The 22127-nt window shown below is 47.0% G+C and overlaps 1 protein-coding gene across 8 annotated transcripts in view; it reads left to right on the top strand.

The window, feature by feature from the left end:
* The window catches only part of KALRN (kalirin RhoGEF kinase), a 1569312-nt gene that overhangs the window by 653784 nt on the left and 893401 nt on the right, over nucleotides 1-22127 (top strand). For all 8 annotated transcript variants that reach the window (XM_085647304.1, XM_085647302.1, XM_085647305.1 and 5 more), the window contains exon 7: nucleotides 66-257. In XM_085647304.1, the coding sequence (XP_085503430.1) occupies nucleotides 66-257 (192 nt within the window). The remainder of the gene's footprint in view (nucleotides 1-65; nucleotides 258-22127) is intronic.

Here is a 22127-nt window from a genome sequence, read left to right as displayed (position 1 = left end):
GCTCTGGCAGTCTTTTAATGCCTGATAGCGGTGGTAAGTGACATTTGTCTTCTCTCTCTTGCCAGAACGCGTACGTCAACATCAATCGGATCATGTCTGTGGCATCCAGGCTTTCTGAGGCAGGCCACTATGCTTCCCAGCAGATCAAGCAGATCTCTACCCAACTAGATCAAGAGTGGAAGAGCTTTGCAGCTGCCCTTGATGAACGCAGTACGATCCTCGCCATGTCGGCGGTGTTCCATCAAAAAGCTGAGCAGGTGAGCTTTGTGAAGAGTATTGTTGGCCACATTACATGATAACTGGATGAAGCAAAAGATGGCAGCCACTATGTCGAAAAAAGTGGAACATAAACTCTTAATAAAAAAGGAGTGGCCTATGGGATTGAAGTGGATAAGGATAAGACAAGTTCTACATTTTGTACAGTGTCAGAAAAGTAAAATTTCCCTCATGAATTACTTTCTTGTTCCCATAAATTGACTATTTGGTTGTTCACCATATTTACTTATTCCACCCAACAGTAAATTACATATTTCTTTTCTTCAGCAAGCATTCTTCACTTATTGAGTTAATTCATACAATTAAAGGGTTTATGTTCAGCTGCTAGTGTTGTATTTCGTACCATATAGAGTACAGATTTAGTAGTGAAGCATTTTTGGAGAACACCAACTTAATGTTTTCCCACTGCTAGATATAGGAGGATAGGGAGTGATATGGAATACAGGAAGAATGAGTGAGCGAAGGCATAAAATGAGAGAGGGAAGACAGTTGATAGGGATACAGAAGGTCAAAAGTGAGAGAGAAGAAGGACAGAGGAAAGGGAGAAGGCGAAGAGAGGGATGTGAGATTTTTGAAAGATAGAAATGCATCAAAGAAGTGGTTATACGGAGATGAGAATCACTAGTAGCTTAAAGAAATGGAGAGGGACAAGGATTAGAGAAGAATAGGAAGAAAGCCGAGATGGCTGGATATGTATTAAGATGGAGGAGTACAGAAAGATGACATGGAGCAAGATAGAGAGAAACCAAGGGAGTGAGCGGAGAAACAGAAAGCCAGTGGGGAGATTGAAAGTAATGAGGTAAGAGGTTCAGAGAAAGGAAGACCATTGTTGAGATGTTAGAGCTGAAGGTGATGTCTATGCAACATTTGGGAAAGTGGTTTTCAAGAGGCCTTATGCGTGTCTGGTGTGAAAGAAGTGAAAAAGAAGTCTTAGCTTGTTCTATCCAGGTGTGCACCTAAGGGTCTTTTTCACCAATTGTGAGGACAGAAAGAGCAATAATTAAAGAAAAAGAGAGGACGTGCTCAAAAATTAAACTTGTGTTAGACTAATTCATACTGGTAGACATTTGTTCAGTGACCTTGTTTCCTCATAAGAGCACAGTATTTCTCTATTATTTTTCAATGTCTCTGTTTTTTAAATGGTATAATACTCATTGTTTTGTTTTAGAAAAGAACCGATTCTACCCAAATCTTATTATATCAGTGGCTGGATAGTTATTTTCTCTATCAAATTCATCACACAATTTAATAATGGACAAGCTTCTTGATGTCAACACTAACTATAATTTAAACTGGGGTGAAAGTTGTATGTTTTTGCGCTGGACCTCGCTCTACTCCTATGGGAATCTTTGAAAGATCATACTGTTTGTCCACCTTTAGTTTTTTCACTTCTCCACCTTTATTCTCCTCCACCCTTTCTTTTTACCTCTATACCTCTTAAACGAATGGTGATAACGGTCTTCCATCTCAAGGCCTAGAACAAGATTTCTTCTTCCAGGCCATCGACTTTTGTGTCTACACAAGATGGTGCATATCCTATTGGATGGAGCCAAGTGTTATAGGGTGACAATGGATCGGACATTTGTCTTCATTGTGGAAGAAGGACGAGGGATTGATCTGTTTCTTAGCAATGCTCTTATGGTTCTTGTCTGCAAATGTCCTATTGGGACTGAGGAAAATGTGGTGTTGGTGAGGGCAGAACAGTGGTCAGTATCCTGTAATCGGGACCGTACACACTTTTCATTACGCGGTATAATCTTGCTTAGTTTCATGAATTTCCCTTTACTTAAAATGTGTGAAAAGTTCTCCATTTTGCAAATGTGCACATGATTTTTACCCTTAGGAGTTTCGTGCGAGTAGAAAACTTCCCTCTGAGAGAGATTTTCTGATGGATACATCTGCCAGTGGATTCCTCACCTTGTGAATATCCCCTGCGCCAGCATTCCACGGAACTTTTCTTCCCCAGCATTCCACGTCGACGTGGGCGACGTCACAATACATCGGCTCCGCACGCGACTCCGTACGACGTCATCGGAGCCATAAGAAGCCCACGTCGGCGTGATGACGTCAGTTCCCTTTTTTCCGCGCCGTCGACGCGCAACGGTTTTTTCCCAGTGCTCTCTAGATACTTTGTAATCTAGTGGTGTATTCTTGTTAAAATCGGAATGTCTTCGACGAGGAAGTCGGGCTTTAAGCCCTGTAGGGAGTGCGGAGGCCTGATGTCCATGACGGATCCGCATCAGAATTGTTTATGGTGTCTCTCTTCTGATCATGATGTGGATGAGTGCGGGTGCTGTAGGAGCATGAATCCTAAAGCACTGAAGGAGAGGAAGACCAAACTCTTCATGAAGAAGATCGGTGAGGAGAAGAGAGGGAGGAAAAAGGAGAAGTCCAGGCGGGAGTCTTCGACTTCGAGGTCGTCGAAGTCGAAGAAGCACCATAAGAAGAGGAAGCATTCTTCTCGGCGTCGGTCCTCGAAGTCTAAGAGGTCGAGGTCGGCTTCGCCTCGTCGACGTCAGAGCAAGATCTTGTCTCCTTCGCCTTCTCCGGATAAGTCTTCGAAGTCTCCCTCTCCGAAGCGGACTCCGGCTCGTTCCCCGACGCCGTCTCCGGCGCCGTCCAAGGCTTCGACTCCTGGTCGGGTGGAATCTGATGTGGAGCAGGAGCAGGAAGAGTCTGTCCCGGTGCCTGATGACTCCGTGGTTCCGGTGGAGGATTCGGAGGAGCCGACGCCGGTGGCTCCACAGGAGGATACAGGGGCAGTTCCTTATCCCCAATTCCCGGCTCCAGGTACGGATCCTTCGGGATTTCTGAATGCCATGTATGGCATTTTTCAGAGAGCATCCTTCCCATCCGGAGCACCAGCAGGTCCCGTGGGTCCGATGGCGTTTTCTCTGGGAGTGCCGCAGCAATATGCTCAGGCTCCTTTTATGCCTTTTATGCCGATGGCGCCTTCTTGGCAGTTTCCGGCGCCGGTTGGGAATCCGGCTCGACCTCGGATGGATGGTCAATCTTCGGAGCCTTCTTTGACGCCGAGGCCGACTCCATCGACGCCGCATCCGGCGCCGCCGACTCCACCTGTAGCGCCTCCGACGCCGATGCCTTTGGCTCCACCGACGCCGCGTACGACGTCGACGACGCCGGCTCCCCGGAATCGATCGAGGCGTGAAGCCCAAAGGGTTTTGGAGGAGGAAAGATTTCGTGCTGAGGTGGAAGAAGGTGAGGTCGACTCTTCTTCGGACGAGTTTGGAGGTATAGAGGTAGCAAGTGGTTTGGATACCACCCCGGAGTGGGAGCATGCTTCTGCAAGGTCTTCTCCACCACAGGAATTGGCGCCCTACCATGTTGTGATCAAGAAGGCCGCGGAGTTGTTAGATCTGCAGCTGCCCTCTGTGGAATACAAGTCCAATCTGCTCACAGAGGTGTTGCACTCCCCGACGTCGGCTTCTGAGCCTTTGCTACCTTTCAATGAGGCTCTCTTGGAACCAGTATTGGAGGTGTGGAAGAAGCCTCTGTCAGCTCCAGCAGTTTGCAGGCAGGTGGCAAGGAGATACAGGGTTGCGCCAGGAGACCCGGATTTTTTATCCACGCATCCTTCTCCGGAGAGCCTAGTGGTGCAGGCTTCATGTTCTAAACATGCTTCGGGTGCTTTCCCCCAATCTCCTGCTGATAGGGAGTCGAAGAAAGTTGATCAGGCGGCCAAAAAGTCTTTCTCCTCAGGAAGTATGGCATTGAAGTCATCAAATGCTACGTGCTTGCTGGGGCGTTATGTTCATGCCCTGATGGACTCTATAAAGACTCTGGCCCCTAAGTTACCTGAGGGGGATAAGTCGTCCTTCATGGAGGTTGTGGCGGACACTCAGGCAGCTGCCAGGCAGGTGATCCAGTCTGGGCTGGATACGGCGGACTCTGTGGCGAGAATTATGGGGTCGTCCATTGCCGCAAGGAGACAAGCTTGGCTCCGTTCCTCAGGGTTTTCTGCGGATGTCCAGGCCACGCTGGTGGATCTGCCCTTTGATGGACAAAAGTTGTTTGGGGAGAAGGCAGATTCTGCTCTTCAACGTTTTAAGGACAGTAGGTTAACGGCGAAGTCCTTGGGTCTGCAGGTTCCTGTGAGAGGTTCAACTTTCCGTAAGGTTAGGGGATTCGGAAGGTCATCCTTTCGCTCCTTCCGACAGCCACAACAACAGCAGCAACAACAGCAGCAGAATCCCCTCTATCGCTCCTATAGAGGGAAGCAAAGGGGTCGGAGAGGTTCTGGTCGTAACCCCTCTTCTTCCTCCTCCTCCTCTGCTCCAAATGAGGCTTCAGGGAAGCAGCCCTAGATCCCCCATCCCGGATCATGTAAGACCTGTGGGGGGTCGGGTGTCCTACTTTCTACGGGGTTGGAAATCTGTTACAACCGACCTTTGGGTTTTGAACCTCGTAGAGACTGGGTACGCCCTTCCCTTTCGGGAGTTTCCTCCCCCTTACCCTCCTTGCCAAGGTTATTGCTCGGAGGACCACCTGCTTCTCCTGCAGAAAGAAGTTCTGGCCTTGTTTCAGAAGGGCGCAATAGAGGTGGTTCCGGAGCAGGAAAGGGGTCAGGGATGCTACTCCCGGTATTTCCTGATCCCCAAGAAGGACGGCAGATTGCGTCCGATTCTGGACCTCAGAATCTTGAATTTTTACCTGAAACAGGAGAAGTTCAAGATGCTGACCCTTGCGCAGGTTCTTCAAGCGTTGCAGCAAGGAGACTGGATGGTGTCGCTCGACTTGCAGGACGCGTACTTCCATGTCCCAATCCTGAAGTCGCACAGGAAGTATCTCCGTTTTACGGTTGGGTCGCAACATTATCAGTTTGCGGTCCTCCCGTTTGGTCTTACTACTGCACCTCGAGTCTTCACAAAGGTGATGGCAGTGGTGGCTGCTCATCTCAGGAGGTCGGGGATTCCGGTTTTCCCCTACCTGGACGACTGGCTTCTGAAGGCAGAGTCCCCAGAGATGGTGCAGCGTCATCTGCAGGTGACAACTCAGCTGTTATTCGACTTGGGTTTTTCGATCAATGTGCCCAAGTCTCACCTGGTGCCCTCTCAACGCAACCTGTTTATAGGGGCAGTACTGGACACTACTGTGTGTCGAGCATTCCCTCCTCCTCAAAGGATTCTCGACATTCAGGAGATGGTCCCTTTATTCCACAGTGGAGCGGTTGTTCCAGTTCTGAAGGTCCTTCGCCTGCTCGGTCTGTTCGCTTCCTGCATTCTGTTGGTCAACCATGCACGCTGGCACATGAGGGCGCTCCAGTGGTGCCTCCGCAAGCAGTGGTATCAGCACAACGGGGATCTCGGGGAGTCGATCAAGATCTCCGGAGAAGCTGCAGCGGATCTGTCTTGGTGGAGCGTGGAGGGCAATCTGTCCCAAGGAAAGCCTTTCCATCTACCTCCATCGGTGGCCACAGTGATAACGGATGCCTCCACCCTAGGGTGGGGTGCTCATCTGGGGGATCTGGAGATCAAGGGTCTTTGGTCTCCAGAGGAGAGGTTGTTTCATATCAACCTTCTGGAGTTGCGGGCGATTCGTTTGGCACTCAAGGCCTTTCTCCCTTCCCTTCGCGGTCGGTCAGTTCAAGTCCTGACGGACAACACGACCGCGATGTGGTATATAAACAAACAGGGAGGAGTAGGGTCTCTTTGTCTCTGCAGAGAGGCCCTGCGGCTGTGGTCCTGGGCTCAGGACCATCAGATTTGTCTGATGGCAAATCATCTGGCCGGGGTGCTGAATGTGCGTGCGGACAGTCTCAGTCGGCAGTTCTCCGCCGACCACGAGTGGAGGCTCCATCCGGAGGTGGTTCGTCACGTCTTTCGGACGTGGGGGACTCCTCGGGTGGACCTGTTTGCCACCCGAGAGAACGCGCACTGCCCGTCATTCTGCAGTCTCCAGTTTCCGATGCAGGGGGCGTTGGGGGACGCGTTTCAGTTGAGTTGGGGTTCACGACTCCTTTACGCGTTTCCTCCCATACCCTTGATTCCTCGGGTTCTGAGGAAAATTCGCCAAGACCGGGCCCAAGTCATTTTGGTCGCCCCGGACTGGCCAAGAAGGGTGTGGTACACAGATCTTCTCCACCTCTCCTCGTGCCCTCCGCTCCGTCTCCCTCTGAGGGCAGACCTCCTTTCGCAGTCGGAGGGGCAGGTTCTTCACCCCCACCTCCAGAGCTTACACCTTCATGCCTGGAGATTGAACGGGGCAACCTGAGTTCCTTCTCTCTCCCACCTGATGTGGTGGACGTTATTTTATCGGCCAGGCGACACTCCACCAAGTCCATATACTCCTACAGGTGGTCTAAGTTTGTAAAGTGGTGTGGAGAGAGATCCATTGACCCTTTAAAGGCTCATCTTTCTGATGTGCTTCAGTTTGCTCTTTCCTTGGCTCAGCAGGGCTGTGCTGTGGCCACGGTCAAGGGCTACCTTTCGGCCTTATCGGCATTTCTGTGCCTTCCAGATCAACCTTCGTTATTTAAATCTCCGGTTGTTCTGAGGTTCATCAAGGGCCTTACAAACATGTTTCCTCCTACTCCATTTGTAATGCCTCAGTGGGACCTTAATCTTGTCTTAACCTTTTTAATGGGGTCCCCATTTGAGCCTCTTCATAATTGTCCTTTGAGGCTGTTGTCCTTTAAGGTGGTTTTTCTTGTAGCCATAACCTCGGCAAGGAGGGTAAGTGAGCTTCAAGCTCTTAGTTCCAAACCTCCTTTTCTTACCTTACATGCTGAAAGGATGGTTCTCAGGACCAGGGCTGCTTTCCTGCCAAAAGTTGTTACTCCTTTCCATTTGGGGCAGTCTATTACCCTCCCTGTTTTTTATCCACCCCCTCATCCTTCCAAAGAGGAAGAAAGACTCCATCGCCTTGACCCGAAGAGGGCTATGAGTTTTTATTTGGACAGGACCAAGGACTTTCGTGTTGATGACCAGCTTTTTATTGGCTACGTTGGTCGTTCTAAAGGTAAAGCGGTGCACAAGCGCACGCTGTCAAGATGGATAATACTGACCATCAAGATCTGCTACGCCCTGGCTGGTAAGACTCCTCCTGAGGGTATTCGTGCTCACTCTACTAGAGCTAAGTCTTCAACATCTGCTCTGGCCCGGGGTGTTCCTGTGGCAGATATTTGTAAGGCCGCGACTTGGGCCTCCCTCCATACTTTCGCAAAGCATTATTGCTTGGACTCTGAGATGAGGAGGGAGGGCCACTTCGCGCGCTCTGTCTTGCAGGACTTTCTGGTATAGAAAGGTGGACACCCTCCTCCGGGAGTGGGGACTGCTGTGGGAATCTATTCACAAGGTGAGGAATCCACTGGCAGATGTATCCATCAGAAGAACAAGTTACTTACCTTCGGTAACGATTTTTCTGGTGGATACAGTATCTGCCTGTGGATTCCTCACCAACCCACCCGCCTCCCCGTTGTCCACCTTTTGTATACTATGAAATAGGTCTTGTTTGAAATGCTTATATTTTCTCTTGTACATTTGTAGGTAATGCTTGTTTGATTAGCATTCCTTTGTTTTGTATGCTATGTATATGTATTGGTTTTTCTATATACTGTGTATACTTGGGTTTGTCGTTGGTTCACCTGTTCGCCTCGAAGGCACGGAAAAAATGGGTGGAACTGACGTCATCACGCCGACGTGGGCTTCTTATGGCTCCGATGACGTCGTACGGAGTCGCGTGCGGAGCCGATGTATTGTGACGTCGCCCACGTCGACGTGGAATGCTGGGGAAGAAAAGTTCCGTGGAATGCTGGCGCAGGGGATATTCACAAGGTGAGGAATCCACAGGCAGATACTGTATCCACCAGAAAAATCGTTACCGAAGGTAAGTAACTTGTTCTTCTCCTCAAGTGGACATTTCCTACTTGAACCAGTGCCGTACCCGTATCTGGAGTAGCTTTTCTGTGTGAGGTATACCATCACAAAGAAAAATCACACCAGATTAGCATGTGTGATTTTCATGAAATTCCACTCAATTTTAGGGCGATGTAAGTGTCTATAAATTATGCACATTGTTATGAAGTTTGACATTACTGAGTTGAAACCGTGATTGAGATACCTGCCAATGCTCAGGGAGTCGGGCGTGGTCTCGCTGAGCAGCAAGATGGCCGCTTGTTGAGTGTTGTCTGCCAGCCGAGATAAAAACTACCCATCAGTGGGACCACCGGCGCCAAAAACCCTAAGCATTGTGTTTCTGGCGAGGCTTTGACACTGTTTTAGGGGAGAGACGACTCCGGGTGCCCTCTGAGCCGACAGCGAGGTGCAGCCCTGCTGAGCTGTCCGCAAGATCGCGCCACCCTCAGGCGCCTGTGCTGTTCTGAGGCGCTGGATGCCCGATGTGGACTGTGAGGGATCCCGTCAGCGGCCTGAGCAACTTCGCTGTAGAACAGAGCACCAGTAACTGCGCACACCACTGGGCGAAGGATCTGGGCTGAGCAAATATGCCATTCCGGGGAGAGGAAGCGGAGGAGCTGGTGCCTGTCGGCTCCTGTGCGGCGGCTCCTGCGCTGACGCGTGTGAGCTCCAGAGTGGATCCAGGAAATAAACAATCGCGCCACAGCCGAGGGACTCCCGGCAGTGAACCAGGAGCGCTTGCGGAGGTGAGGAGTCAGGCGGGGGAGACGGACCGCTGGAAGCCCTCATTTGAATATAGGAGTTCCTGTGAGATACCCCCTAACATCTGACGCGCCTGAGTTGGGGGGATATATACAATGTGCACCTGATCCTCTGTATCACTGTGACTAGGCTTGTGACTGGTGTTGGGTGGCGAAGTGCCTTAACTTGCCACAGTGAAATTCTCGCTCCTACAGCCTATTGACACCATCGAGAACAGCGTTGCAATCCCCCTGCGCCCAGAATATTACGGCCTCGCCGGGGACTACCCTTGGGATTTCAGATACCATTTGCAGATCGCTGCTTGGGCTGGTGAACATTAGATGTGAACACACCGCAGAGAGCACAAAGGTAGAGATTTGACCGTGCAGCCTCAAATTGTGGGACAGGGTGCAGCGGTCCCCACCGCAGCTGACTCATCACTGCCCAGGCGTGAGGTTGTCCTGGGAACCTGTGGGCATTAAACAGCTGCTGCTGGGATATCAGTTACGCTGTGAGAGGTGCGTGGGGATACTCTTACTCTCATGGCCTAGATGCGCTGCAGAAAATGGCACGGTGAGCAGATCGCAATGAACAATAACTCCTCGCTGCTGGAGAACGACGCACATGGCTGGAGACTGGAGCACTAAACATACCTACTGCCTAGCTGAAGCTGTCCGGACCACCTGAATTCTCAATTATATTTTCGACCCACATTATTGCATGGCCGTGGGCAAGCACAATGCCAAACAGTCAAAGCTGACCTTCGACAATAAGAGGCTGACGAGGCAAATGGACTCTGGTACAGAGGGGGAAGGAGAAACCCTGTCACAACTAACCCAGACGATCAGGGAGAGGATCTTGGCACGCTCCTGCTTGAGATGAGGTCAAGCTTCAAGACCATGGACACTAAACTCGATACTCGAACCTCCCAACTGGATCAGGTCAGAAAACACAGGTTGGATGAACTCTAGAATTGTGTTTCTGATTTGCATGACTTTCAGGTTAAGACTAAGGAGTAGCTGCTGTAAATGGACAAAGTCTTAACCCTGATTATTGCTAAAAATGATGACCTGGAGGCTCGGTCCAGGTGCAACAAAATTCGCATCACGGGAGTGCCCGAGATGACAGCAATTTCCAAGATGTTGTGGAGGAACTCCTGCGTGAGCTGTTTGGTACAGACCTATCACCTGTCTTCATTGTGGAAATAGCGCATCGCACGCTGGGACCAAAGCCACCGGTAGGGTCCATACCACGTCCAATTTTGGCCCGGCTATTGAACTATCGTGACCGAGATTTTGTGCTGCGCCTGGCCATAAAGGTAACACTATCTCATTCTTCCCTAACTTCACCCCTATGGCGCAGGCAGCGCGCCGTGAGTTTGTACCAGTCAAGCGTATACCCTTGCTGGCGGTGGTCCCCTATGCGTTGCTCTACCCTGCTAAGTTAAAAGTCTCTCACGATGGCTCTGCTCACTTCTTCACAGATGCAAAATCCGCCATGAAGTCTGCTAAGCATATATGTGGGCAGAAACGAGTTGCAAAGTCTACAAAGACTATCTTCTGGCGAGACCCTCAGTGACAATGATTGAACCCTGGTTCTACCTAAGCACTGGGAGACCATTGTGTACATTATATCTCAAGACCTTTGTTGGACTATTGCACCGCTTTATAGCTGCTCTGCCGACATAGCTTTGATATGAGTTGAAAATCATACCTCATATATGCCGTTGGTCCCCGTTCTCGGGCAACCCGGCTACTGGCAGGGCTGTATGCCAGTGAAGTCACGCCTCTGGGGAGAGCTCCCAAGTTTTGCCACCGGGTGCTGACCTGGGGCGCATTGGTTTGTTGTTCATCTGGGGGGGGGGTGTAGTACACAACCTAATTGGGGGGTTGGTGAGGCGGGGAGAGGGCCGGTGTTCATATGCTAGGGACGTTTGTCAGGACATCATTCAATGCAATTACAAATTATATACTTGTTTGTAATCTTAAGGTCAAATTGGTCAGGTATCTACAGGCATTTGCTGTTTTAAAGTCAGGGACACATGAAAGTGAATGGGTGCCCTATGCACTGATCTTATCTACACTGGTCTGCATTTACACACACCTCCGATTGGGATGACTGAATACAAGTTCCTTACCTATAACGTCCGGGGACTAAATGACTGCAGGAAAACTAGACTAGTCCACTCTTAGTTCAGTAGACATCACATTGATGTATGCCTGCTCCAAGAAACCCATCTGAAAAACACGTCCAATCTTCGATTACCTAATAAATACTGGGGACACACTCCTCCATTTATTCCAATTATGCGAGAGGAGTGGCGATAGTGATTCGGCGAGGGTTAGACTGGGCAAATATTGACACGTTAATTGACCCTGAGGGCCGCTTTGTGCTCCCCTGTGGGGTGTTGTGGGGACAAAAATTATATTTGCAGAAGTTTATGGTCTGAATGATTGTCCTGAATTTTTCCGTACTGTATGGGTCAAAATGCAGATTATTGGGTGCGAAACCATATTATGGGGGGGGCTGGATTTCAATGTGGTGCTGAATGACACTTTGGACAGGCTAGGCAGCTCCTGCACACAGCATCCCAATGCTAGGGAAGTTTTAAACAATATAGTGGAAGATGGCAACCTGATCGACATTGGGAGGCAGAGACACCCGGGGGGTGGCGGAGGGCACGTGTATATCAGCCCAACATGTGGCCTGGTCTACGCTGGGCTATGTGTTTGTTTCTCTTGACATTGCGGCATGGACCATAGACACTACACTCCTCCCCAGAACGCTGTCTGATCACGCACCTTGTCTGTTACGGCTAATCATCCCAAACACGCCACCTAGAATGTTTAGTCTGTGCCTTTCTCCTAATGCCCTGCTAGACTCTGCCTTCAGGGAAGAGATACATGGGGACATTGAGGAGTACTTTGCCACAAATGCTGGTTCTATCTCCACACAGGCAACGCTATGGGAGGCATTAAAAGTGGTGATACGGTGGAAATGTATTTTGCGTCAAGCGGGGGTGTTTAAGGCTATTAGAGGCACGCTGACTGGTTTGGAGTCTTGCATTAGAGAGCTGGAAATCATGTATTATACCACCGAAGACCCTGCACTTTTACTGTCCATTAAGGCACTACTTCTTGATTTTGAAGAAGTGGCCCGCAGAGACACACAATTTCTAGACAAATACACCCAGGCATGATGCTATGGAGAGGAGGACAGACCCGGCAAAACTCTGGCGAATATGCTCAAGAAGCCGCACACAGTCACGTACATATCTGAAATAGCGGATGAGGATGCTACTGTAGTCAGGGGATCTCGGGTGGCTAATGGATCGTTTTACTGAATTCTATACTAAATTATACACCGCCACTCATCATTCAGCAGCGGAGGAGCTCCAACTCCTTCCTTGAGTCTCTTGAATAGCTGTGGCTTGTGAGGGCACACAGAGAATACTTAGATGAACCCTTTACGAATAATGACATTTTGCAAGTTATTAGCAGTTTTCCCATGGATAAGGCCCTAGGGTCCGATGGCCTGACCAGCGCCTTATGTAAGGCATACACTGACTTACTGGCACCCCAACTCCTTGCTGTTTTCGAAGAGGCTCAGATGTCTGGCATACTTCCTCCTTCTATGCGGGAGGCGATAATGCAAACTATTCCAAAACCTGGTAAGCCACGTCACGAGAAAGATTCCCATAGGCCATTCTCCCTGATCAAGATCTATGCCTAGCTGCTTGCTAACCGGTTGCAGCCCCTTCTCCCTTTGATTGCGAGGCCTGACCAATCTGGTTTTATCCCAGGCAGATCCACCTCACATAACCTTTGTACTTTCTTTACGGTGCTACATTACTTACATCCCAAAGTTAAGGCACTTGTGGCATTTCTTGATGCCTCGAAAGCATTTGACACATTGGAGCGGCCATACCTTTTTGCCGTTTTGGGGAGGATGGGAATTAGCCCGACCTTTATAGCATTAATAAAACTCCTATACACTGACCCATCGGCGAGATTGCACATGAATGGTCTCTTGTCAGACCCTTTTTCTATAACACAACCCGCCAAGGCTGCCCTTTATCCCCTCTCAGCCATCGCCATGGAGCCAAGAGCAGGCAGGCTAAGACAACACCATGCGGCGAGAGGTTTGAAATTTAGCACTAGGGGACTCCTCATCTCCCTCTATGCGGACGTCATGACACTGAACATTGCGGACCCTGAGGTTAATCTCAACCCGCTGCTTGGGGAACTCACTAAATTTGGCGGGCTCTCTGGCATTTTCATAAATTGGGCAATGTCTACTCTATTTCCGCTGACTTAGGAAACTAAACCTTTTGACCTGGATCATCCATTGAATGGTGTCGGCTACTGATCTCTCTGGCTGGCAAGATTGCCATAGCTAAAATGGTGGTCTTGCCTAAGTTTTTATATTTATTTGTCAATATACCCATTCCGCTCACCCGGGACCTTCTTCCAATCTATTCCATCACTGCTGATCTCGATGGCCAGGGCTGAGAAGCAAGCGCGTGTCTCCTGGAAGCTGCTCACACTCCCCCTCACACAGGGAGGACTGGGAGCCCCGGATATACCAATCTGTGCACTATGCACACTAGATCAATTTTTAGATTATTAGTTACATCCTACTCCAGTGGAGATGAACGTGGCTGTTCCGATTCCCTTCCGCGTAGCTGTCTTCTAGACATGCCGCGGGATGGCATAGACACTGTCGAGACCTTTCAGTGGGCCTGGGATGGACTACGTACCAGAGCCCACATGCAGATATTATACGCCCCTTCTATCCCACTTGCACGGAACCCGATGATTCCAGCACTGGCAGACGGTGGGATCGTCTCTATGGCAAAAAATCCATGGGCTTTGAGACCTTTGCGGACCTCAATCCAGAAAACTCCTTTTGTGACCCGCTGGGTCCCACGGCGGAGGGCACAAGAAGCTTCTCCGAGTTTTTTTTATATTACAAGATAAGAGCTACATGCTCTTCCGTGCCCTCCTACTGCACTACCTGCGCTTGAGCAAAGGATCACAAACCCATCGCCCTGTAGACTAATTACACGAATATATAACTTTATACAAACCACAGCTCCAGTAACTGCGCCTAGGGCTCACCACAGCTGGACTCTGGATCTAGAAGGCCAAATAACAGATGAAATCTGGGCTTTTTGCTGTGGCCAGCTTCAAATGCTCTCACTATACTACAAACGGAGGCTGATACACTTCAAGTACCTACATAGGTTCTACAGGACTCCCTACCAATTGCACCGCATAGGATTTAGACCTGATGAAAATTGCTGGAGGGGCGGCTATGCCCCTGCCACCTTTTTAAATATGTTCTGGTACTGCCCACCCATAGCAGCCTTCTGGGCAGACATATTTAGCAAAAGATAGCAGGAGATACTTGGGACCTCAAGCGAGCTGCAACTGCTTGTTGGTCTATTGGGCAATGTCAAGGACACCAAATTCAAAAATCGCAAATTACATGCCATGCTGCTCTTACTCGCCAAACAATGATTATCTATGCACTGGGGCAGAAGACATGCCCCAACGAGTAAGGCGTGGATATAAGATGTCACTTTTAGCCACACTCAACTGACCACCTTTTGGGAATTAATGCCAATGCCCTCCCAGCCAAAAGACATTTGGGGTCCTTTTATAGACTGGCTCAGAACACTGCAAAATGACAATGCTCCCTCTCCTATCCAGGCTGACACCAAAGGATCCTATCAGCTGAGACCGCATAGGTATGATTGAGATGCTCAGATGTCGTGTAGATAGATCATGCTGACCAGCTGTTCAAGTGCAGCCCGCCTGTGGGGCTATATAAGGAACTAACACATGTGGTGCACTGTTATGAAAAATTGAGAATCAGGCCTTATCAGTGATTGATGTCTAACAATGTAATGGAATGGAATGTTTCCTTACTGTTTTGTTATGTTTTGTGTTTCTGCATTCAACTCTCTATTATACCCAATCACATTGACTATGCTGTAACTTAAAATGCAACCTGTTGTTTTTTTTTGGTTTTTTTGTAAAATGTCAATGAACAAATCTTTTTTTTTTTTTTTTTTAAATGCCCAGGGAGTCACTTGTACTGTTACTAGTACTTGCGGTACTAGATCTGCCAGGAGCTAGCACTCTGAAGTACGAGGGAGAGAGGGGGCAGAGAATACACAACTCCACAGGAAGAAGGGCCCCGCTCTATTAAGTAGAAAAGTTCTTGTCTTGTATATACACTTAAGAATGAAAGGGATTCCAAAACTAAAACAACAATTTCATGAGGAAGAAATCAAGAAAAATTATGAGTGTTTAATGGATAGACTTCTACGCAACAGTGTAAGGAAAGCGGTTTATTATATGGTGTGGTAGTGAGTTCTCCCAGTGTAATAAACTCACTGCCTGTACTGGGTCCAGTCAGGTTTGTTTGAAAAACCTTAGCCCAACCATGTGGCTCTGAGTAGTAGGGCTTTACCAAAGGAACACGTGTAAAGCATTGAGAAGTACTAAAACTTTCTAATAGAAAGAAAAAAGACAAGATAAAAATCCAACACCAAATTATAAAAATAGGTTATATTTTTATCTTTAAAATGATACCTAACTGACAAAAACCAGAGGGTTCTTGAGATGTGTATTTTTATAAGAACAATAAATCACTGCCTTTTCATTCAATGCAACAAATAATAGTAATGGACCACACTGGCGGACAACTTTGTAAACTTTGGATTTTTTTTTTAGTAAAGTGTTAAACTACTTCTCCGGTCCGCTGTGGGTGACCAATTCCAGCAGGGAGCAGGTCACAGAGACCAGTGAGGTTGTGTTAGACAGTTACCTCATGGTCAAAGCAGTCTGTAGACCAGTTCTAAACTCTATGGGTGAACTGCCATAGACTTCAATGGAGTGGTCCTGATGCAAGCAATACAGGATGCTGATCTGGTGACCGGAGTTTTCCTGGGGTTACTCATTGGTCCACTGTCACATTGGGGTGACTTCGGCTACATGGGTCGATGTCCCTCAAAGTCTGATTTAAGTCCAGCTAAAAACCAGTTGCCATGGTCTCAGGTTACAGCGAAATCAGCGCTTCTCTTTTCCTTACTTGGCAACCAAACTGCACTCAGATGACTTTCCCTGGTCCAGTAGACTCAGGTCCAACTTTTGAGACTTTAGAAGGTTATATATCTGGTAGCCAATGTAGGTGGCTCCTGTAAGGGGAAATAAAACAGTGAGGGGTCAGATCCAAACAGGGAGTAGTCTGAGATCATGTAGGGAAATCTAGCAACAGAGCCATGCTTTCACAGCCATAAAAGCGATTGTGCTTTACCAATATGACTAGAACGTTGGTATAGAGTTTAGGCCCGATTACAGAACATCTGCTATCTCTGTAAAATGAGATTTACATTTAGTGCGTGGAGCAGTGAGTAGCACGCAGTCAGCTGATTAGCGAGGCCTAGCGGCCATGTGCTTGAGCCTGCACTGTCACTTCATGGTGCAGGTACAGCTTTACTCACTCAACCAAACTTTTCCCTGATGACAATAGACATTTTTTTCCCTTTGCATTAGTCTACCATAGGGATTCCACGGATGCCGGTCACAGCGGGGCTTCTTTAAAAGTGCTGTGCTCGATTTGACTTTCTAGTCAATCCAGCTCCGGCGTTGAGTAAAAGTGAAAAGCAGAGTGCGTCCAACCCGCCTCTACAGTGAAGATGGTGTTCAGGCAGTGGGAGGATGCTTTGATGCAGGACCAGTCGGATCACCGGACTGGAAATAATGATGCTGTGGAAGCTTCTGTGACATAGCTTCAGAAACGCCAATTCACCATGGACAATTTCAGAACTGTGCCTGACGTTGATAGACTAGAAACGTGACCCACTAACTAGTAGGGTTAAGCAGATACCAGCTACAATCAGCAAGCAAGTCAAGCGGATCTCTACTGCAGAATCCCATTTCTCAGCCCTGGAAGATGACACAAGTCTTACTGAAAATCTACTAAATATGGCCATAGTATTGAATGTCATTAAAGTTAGGAATGAAGATCTGGAGAATAAACCGAGATGGAATAACCTGGGGATCATAGGAATACCTGAACCTGCCGATACTGGAATTATGTTGGAGTATTTCAAAACATTATTGAAATCTGTGTTTGGGACAGACAGTATCTTCCGCATCTTCACTGTGGAATGTGCCTACCTGACGCTGGGGGCTCATGCTCCACTGGGTGCTACTCCATAATAGCGAAGCTGTTGAAATATAAGGACCTCAAAATGGTACTACGACTGGCTAGAGAGAAGCAAATACTATCCTATGAAGGAAACATCTTATATATGTACCTGGACTTCACTATGGTGGTTCAGGAGGCACGACAAAAGAATCTCCGCTTAATGTGAAAACGAAGGTAGGCTGGCATACAGTGCATAATGTTGTATTTGGTGAGATTGAAGATCACTCACAGAAAGAAGCTGAAGATCTTTTTGACATCACAAAGTGACAGCTCATATGTTAATCCTTCCTTCTGTATGAAGGGTTTTGACAGGCTGGCTCTTAGAGGTTCTCCACGTGGATCCCCAAGAATGTACACTTTTCTAATTCCTGTTGTACTACAACTTAGTGCCCTTGTAAGGACAGGGATTTTGCTTATTGTTGTGGAAACTTCCACTGGTTTGGTGGGGTGGAGGGTGGGATTTACGGGTGTCAGTTTTTGCCAGGCATTACCTACGAACATGTTATGAGTGCGCATCAATCAAACATTATCATGCCGCATTCCTCGGCATGCAAGACTGAACAAGAGTATAGTGAAGGCAAATTTAAAAAAATAAAAGTTAAGGGATTAGTAAGTAAACCATGGTGCAAAGACCTAAGTGAATGGATAGTTGCTGAAAAGATGCGAATTACTGCAGTTTGAAGAGACCCCAAGGTGAACAATGACCTAAAAAAATGGCGACAATTGTAGAGAATTATAAATTCTGCGAATGAGAGGGGACTCTGTAATGTTAAACACAAACTGATAGATTGTGAACAATGTTGTGGGCGACTAACATGCTTGTTGCCTGTGATTTTACTCTATTACATGCGACATTCAAGATATTAGTTTATTGTTTATATGATATACCTGTGGTCTGTCAACCATGATTATATTGCTTTTCCTTTCTGTTGAGTATCGTGTTATCTAGCAAAAATAGTATTGAAAAACAATTAGCACAGGCAATTCAAAATCATGATATTCGACTGATTTTTATCTTGTACAAATGTGTTTGTGAGTCTAGATTTTGATGTGTTCCACACTGGCTGTAAACTGGATACAATTGGCTGCCTGACTTGGATGTTCGCCCAAGAACTTGCTCTACACCTTTCTAAAGACCTTGTGGTAAATAATTTAATTACCGGGACTTAATTTGATACAGAAACATAATAAAAATAGCTCAATAAATAAGAGGCAGAATCCGTGGTATTAGAGGTTCGGAATGGGCTTTATTCCAATGGACGATTCGAATCGGTGACTCCAAGTTCCATCACCACGGAGGTTCAGGAAGTGAAGTACATACATTATTGATAATGAATCACTTTTATACAATAGGCATTACAGTGAAGCAAATGCAAGAGGCGTAACAATTGATAGTGTAGATAAGACATACATACGTAGCAAAAGTAGGCGTAACTGGGTGTAACTAAAGAACGTCATTAAGTGTGATGTCATAATAGGGTGGTTCCATGAAAGAATTTCGCAACGTTAGCAGAATTACTTGGCAGAAATGCGCGCGCAGCAGCATGACGTGTGATTGACGTGCAACTAGGGGGTGAAGGGGACTTGACATTTAGCTCTACATGTGGCGACAGATGTCTGGAGGGTCAAGTCAACCTAATCCCAAATCATATCTAACATCCTATGTTTAAAGAACTATGTTATCCAAAAGAGAGGTCTCTTAGAGTAGAATCTTATTCTATACTGCCTATACTGACTGTTAGTGCGTGTACAAGCGTCTAAGTGTCTACACTAGATGCGAGGGCAGAAGTCTTCCATAATAATAAGGCTATGAATTACTTGCATAAAGACAGAGAAGCCGGGCCTTTGCTCGGTAGCTGGAAGAATGTTTACTTAAACTACTAGACAGGAATGCATTGGGCAGGGAACGGAGCAGATAATTTCGAAGGTGAAATACAGTTTCTTGGCAGGCAACAGGCTGATGTCAGGCATCGTGAGCCGCGCAGGGAATGAGACAAAGTTCATGGTCACAGATGCAGGCTCAGACTGGAGCTTCAGAGGCAGAAAGCAAGAAAAGCTTGATGACAGAATCAGGGCCTACTTGCCTGGACTGTAAAATGGCATAAGTGAACCATATAAAGCCGGTGGCCTTTCATACTTAGGAATGGAATATCCGGCCTATTCATGGCTGATCTGAAAGAGGACATGTTGACGGTGGACGCACATGAGTTTGCGTCTTCATAACTGGAACTGGAGGGAACATACATGTACTTGTGATTCATACATGAAATCGTTGGGGTCCAAGATAGGGGACATAACTGATCAGAAAAATCCATATTTCCACATTCCCTCCTTGTCCCCTACTTGCCCGTCAAGAGATATCAATCTTCATCAATCCATTGATCTGTTCATATAGCATCATTTGTTCTTCTTTTTTCTTCTGGGACGAATGAAATCTTGGTGATGGAATACACGATGTGGCACACAGACCACAAATCGCTGGTCCACATTGTAGGCATAGACAGCAACTGAATAGTATGAGAAAGCCAATACCTAGGAAGGATAGGACCTTCCATCCAAAGGTAGATAATACACTCCAAAACCAACCGGACCAAGTCCAGGTGCCTGGATTCTGGTGTATCTGGCTTACAATCTTATGAAGGCGAGTTATGGCTTTATATACAGATGGCGAATTTTCTGGTATGAAAATGCAACAACTTGATCCGATGACCCTACAAGCTCCGCCCCTATCGGCCAGGATGACGTCAAGGACAAGACGATTTTGAAGCACAACAATCCGCATAGCAGACTGTTCTTCTGTTAAATTGCCTAAGGCGGAAATAGTTTCGTTCACTACTGCTTCAAGGGTTCTAGTTAATCTACGTATCAACTTACTATTAGTAACGGTACCTATATAGGGAAAGAGACCTTTATTGAAATCTGTGTATTTTTCCCATGCTGTTTCAGTGTAATCGACTATTGGGAGATCTCTCCTTTCTCTATTGTGTACTAAATGAGTATTTCTGTGATAATCGGGAGGAGCTAGGAAAACAGGTGGCAAAAGGAATCCAATGTAGCAGGTACCATCCCAATCTAGAGGCAAACGTACATATGCCGTCTGACCACATATAAAATAGGAATGGCGGGAAGCTCTAAATGTCGGCTTGCCTTGATCACTGAATTCTATTACAGTGGTGCATCTACTATGGCCCATATGTATGGAACCATTCTTTCTTACACATAATTCACCTTTTACTGGAAATACTGACATGACGGGCAAAATTGGAGTAGCTTCGGATTCGATATTTAGGATCATAAGATTAGGCGTAAAATTACCTAATCCATAAACTTCATTTTCTAGATCAGTTCCTGTTCTCTTGGGAAGTCCCTCCTTGTTAGGGTAGCAGACTTTAAGTAAAACTAAGTTTAAATTTTCCCATACCCAGTTGTCTTGATAAACTGCAGAATTTGAATCTAGGGAATTAATTAAACTAAACCATGCTCCACAGGAGCCGTTGTGTGTGAATGGGTATGGAAAAAGAGGTAGAATTCCTTTATAATTCTGATAGGGAGGGAGTCGGCCACATATCCAACAATTTGTAGCATTGCTAACCTGATGGGAATGATGTAACATACTAATAAACGTATTATTGCGCAGCGCAAATCTATAAGACAACTCAAGCGGAGGTAATTCACTAAAAGAATGTTCGGCAGTAACATTATAAACAGGTCTAGAAATAGGATAATATATGTGCAACAATATACTTGCAGTAATTATTAAAAGACTTAAGAAAAACAAAATTAATAACGTCACTGTGCAATGACTACGCAGTGATTTACAGTATGCATGTCGTTTCAACATTTTTCGGGTGTTTTCTCTATTCAGGTCTAAGGGATACATGTCAGAGACAAATTCAACCGCTTCACCTTGGAGAGGACTTAAACAATCAAATTGCCTGACTGGTTAGACCTGAGTTTTAGTTTATATTGTTCGTGATTACTTGATTCAACCAAAGGAAGTTTTGAGTCAATGGGTGAAGACACACGAGGTGTGGTATTTACATCCGATGGTAGTCCATGAAATTTCTTGATATGACTTGAATGTACCCAGCCTTTCCTGCCTTCGATCTTCACGGCTGTCCTTGTGGTGAGCAAGACCAGTTGCGGCGACTTCCACCTAGGATCCAGCTGAGTCTTTCGATCAAAGTTCCTCACCAAGACCAGGTCCCCCGGAACTACGTCATGGGGTTTCACCTCAGTGTTGTCAGGAAAAGCTGCAGCTACCTGTGAACGACAAGATTGTAGTGCAGACATCAAGGAAGCCAAATAATCTGTCAGCATATTACAGTCAATATCAGTTATTTTACGTGGTATAGGCGTCCCCCACATATTTGGTGGTCTGCCAAAGATCACCTCATACGGGGATAGCCCTGTTCGAGAGTGTGCTACCATTCTCATGTAAAAGAGTGCAACTGGTAACGCTACTACCCAGTCGACACCTTTCTCTCTGCATATTTTGGACAATCTAATTTTCAGGGTCTGATTATGTCTTTCCACGAGACCTGCTGCCTCGGGGTGTCGGACACAGTGGAATTTCCACTGATAACCTAACAAAAGTGAAACGTGTTTCATTAGTTCGGATGAGAACGGCTGGCCGTTATCTGAGTAGACAACACGTGGTAAACCGTATCGTGGGAAGAATTCTCGAACTAACTGTTTGGCAGTAGTCGGGGCAGTGTAATCTGAAACCGGGTATGCCTCTGTCCAACGGGAAAGAGCACAGACAACTACGAGAACATATTTGAATCCTCGACATCGTTCCATCTGGATATAATCCATCTGGAGGACTTCAAAAGGGTGATCAGGAGGCTGAAATCCACCCTGTTCTACGGGAATGCTTTTTCCTGGGTTGAACTGACAACAGATCATACAGGTACGAACTTTTTGTTTAGCTGCTGCTCGTAAATGTTTATTGAACCAAATGTGTTGAATGCTGTCTAGCATAGCTTTTTCTCCTAGATGCGCTGGACTATG

The sequence above is a fragment of the Triturus cristatus genome, chromosome 3_2, assembly GCF_964204655.1.
Source record: "Triturus cristatus chromosome 3_2, aTriCri1.1, whole genome shotgun sequence".
NCBI classification, from domain to species: domain Eukaryota; kingdom Metazoa; phylum Chordata; class Amphibia; order Caudata; family Salamandridae; genus Triturus; species Triturus cristatus.
The sequence above is the reverse complement of the archived record's forward strand: the minus strand, read 5'-3'. Positions and strand labels throughout refer to the sequence as shown.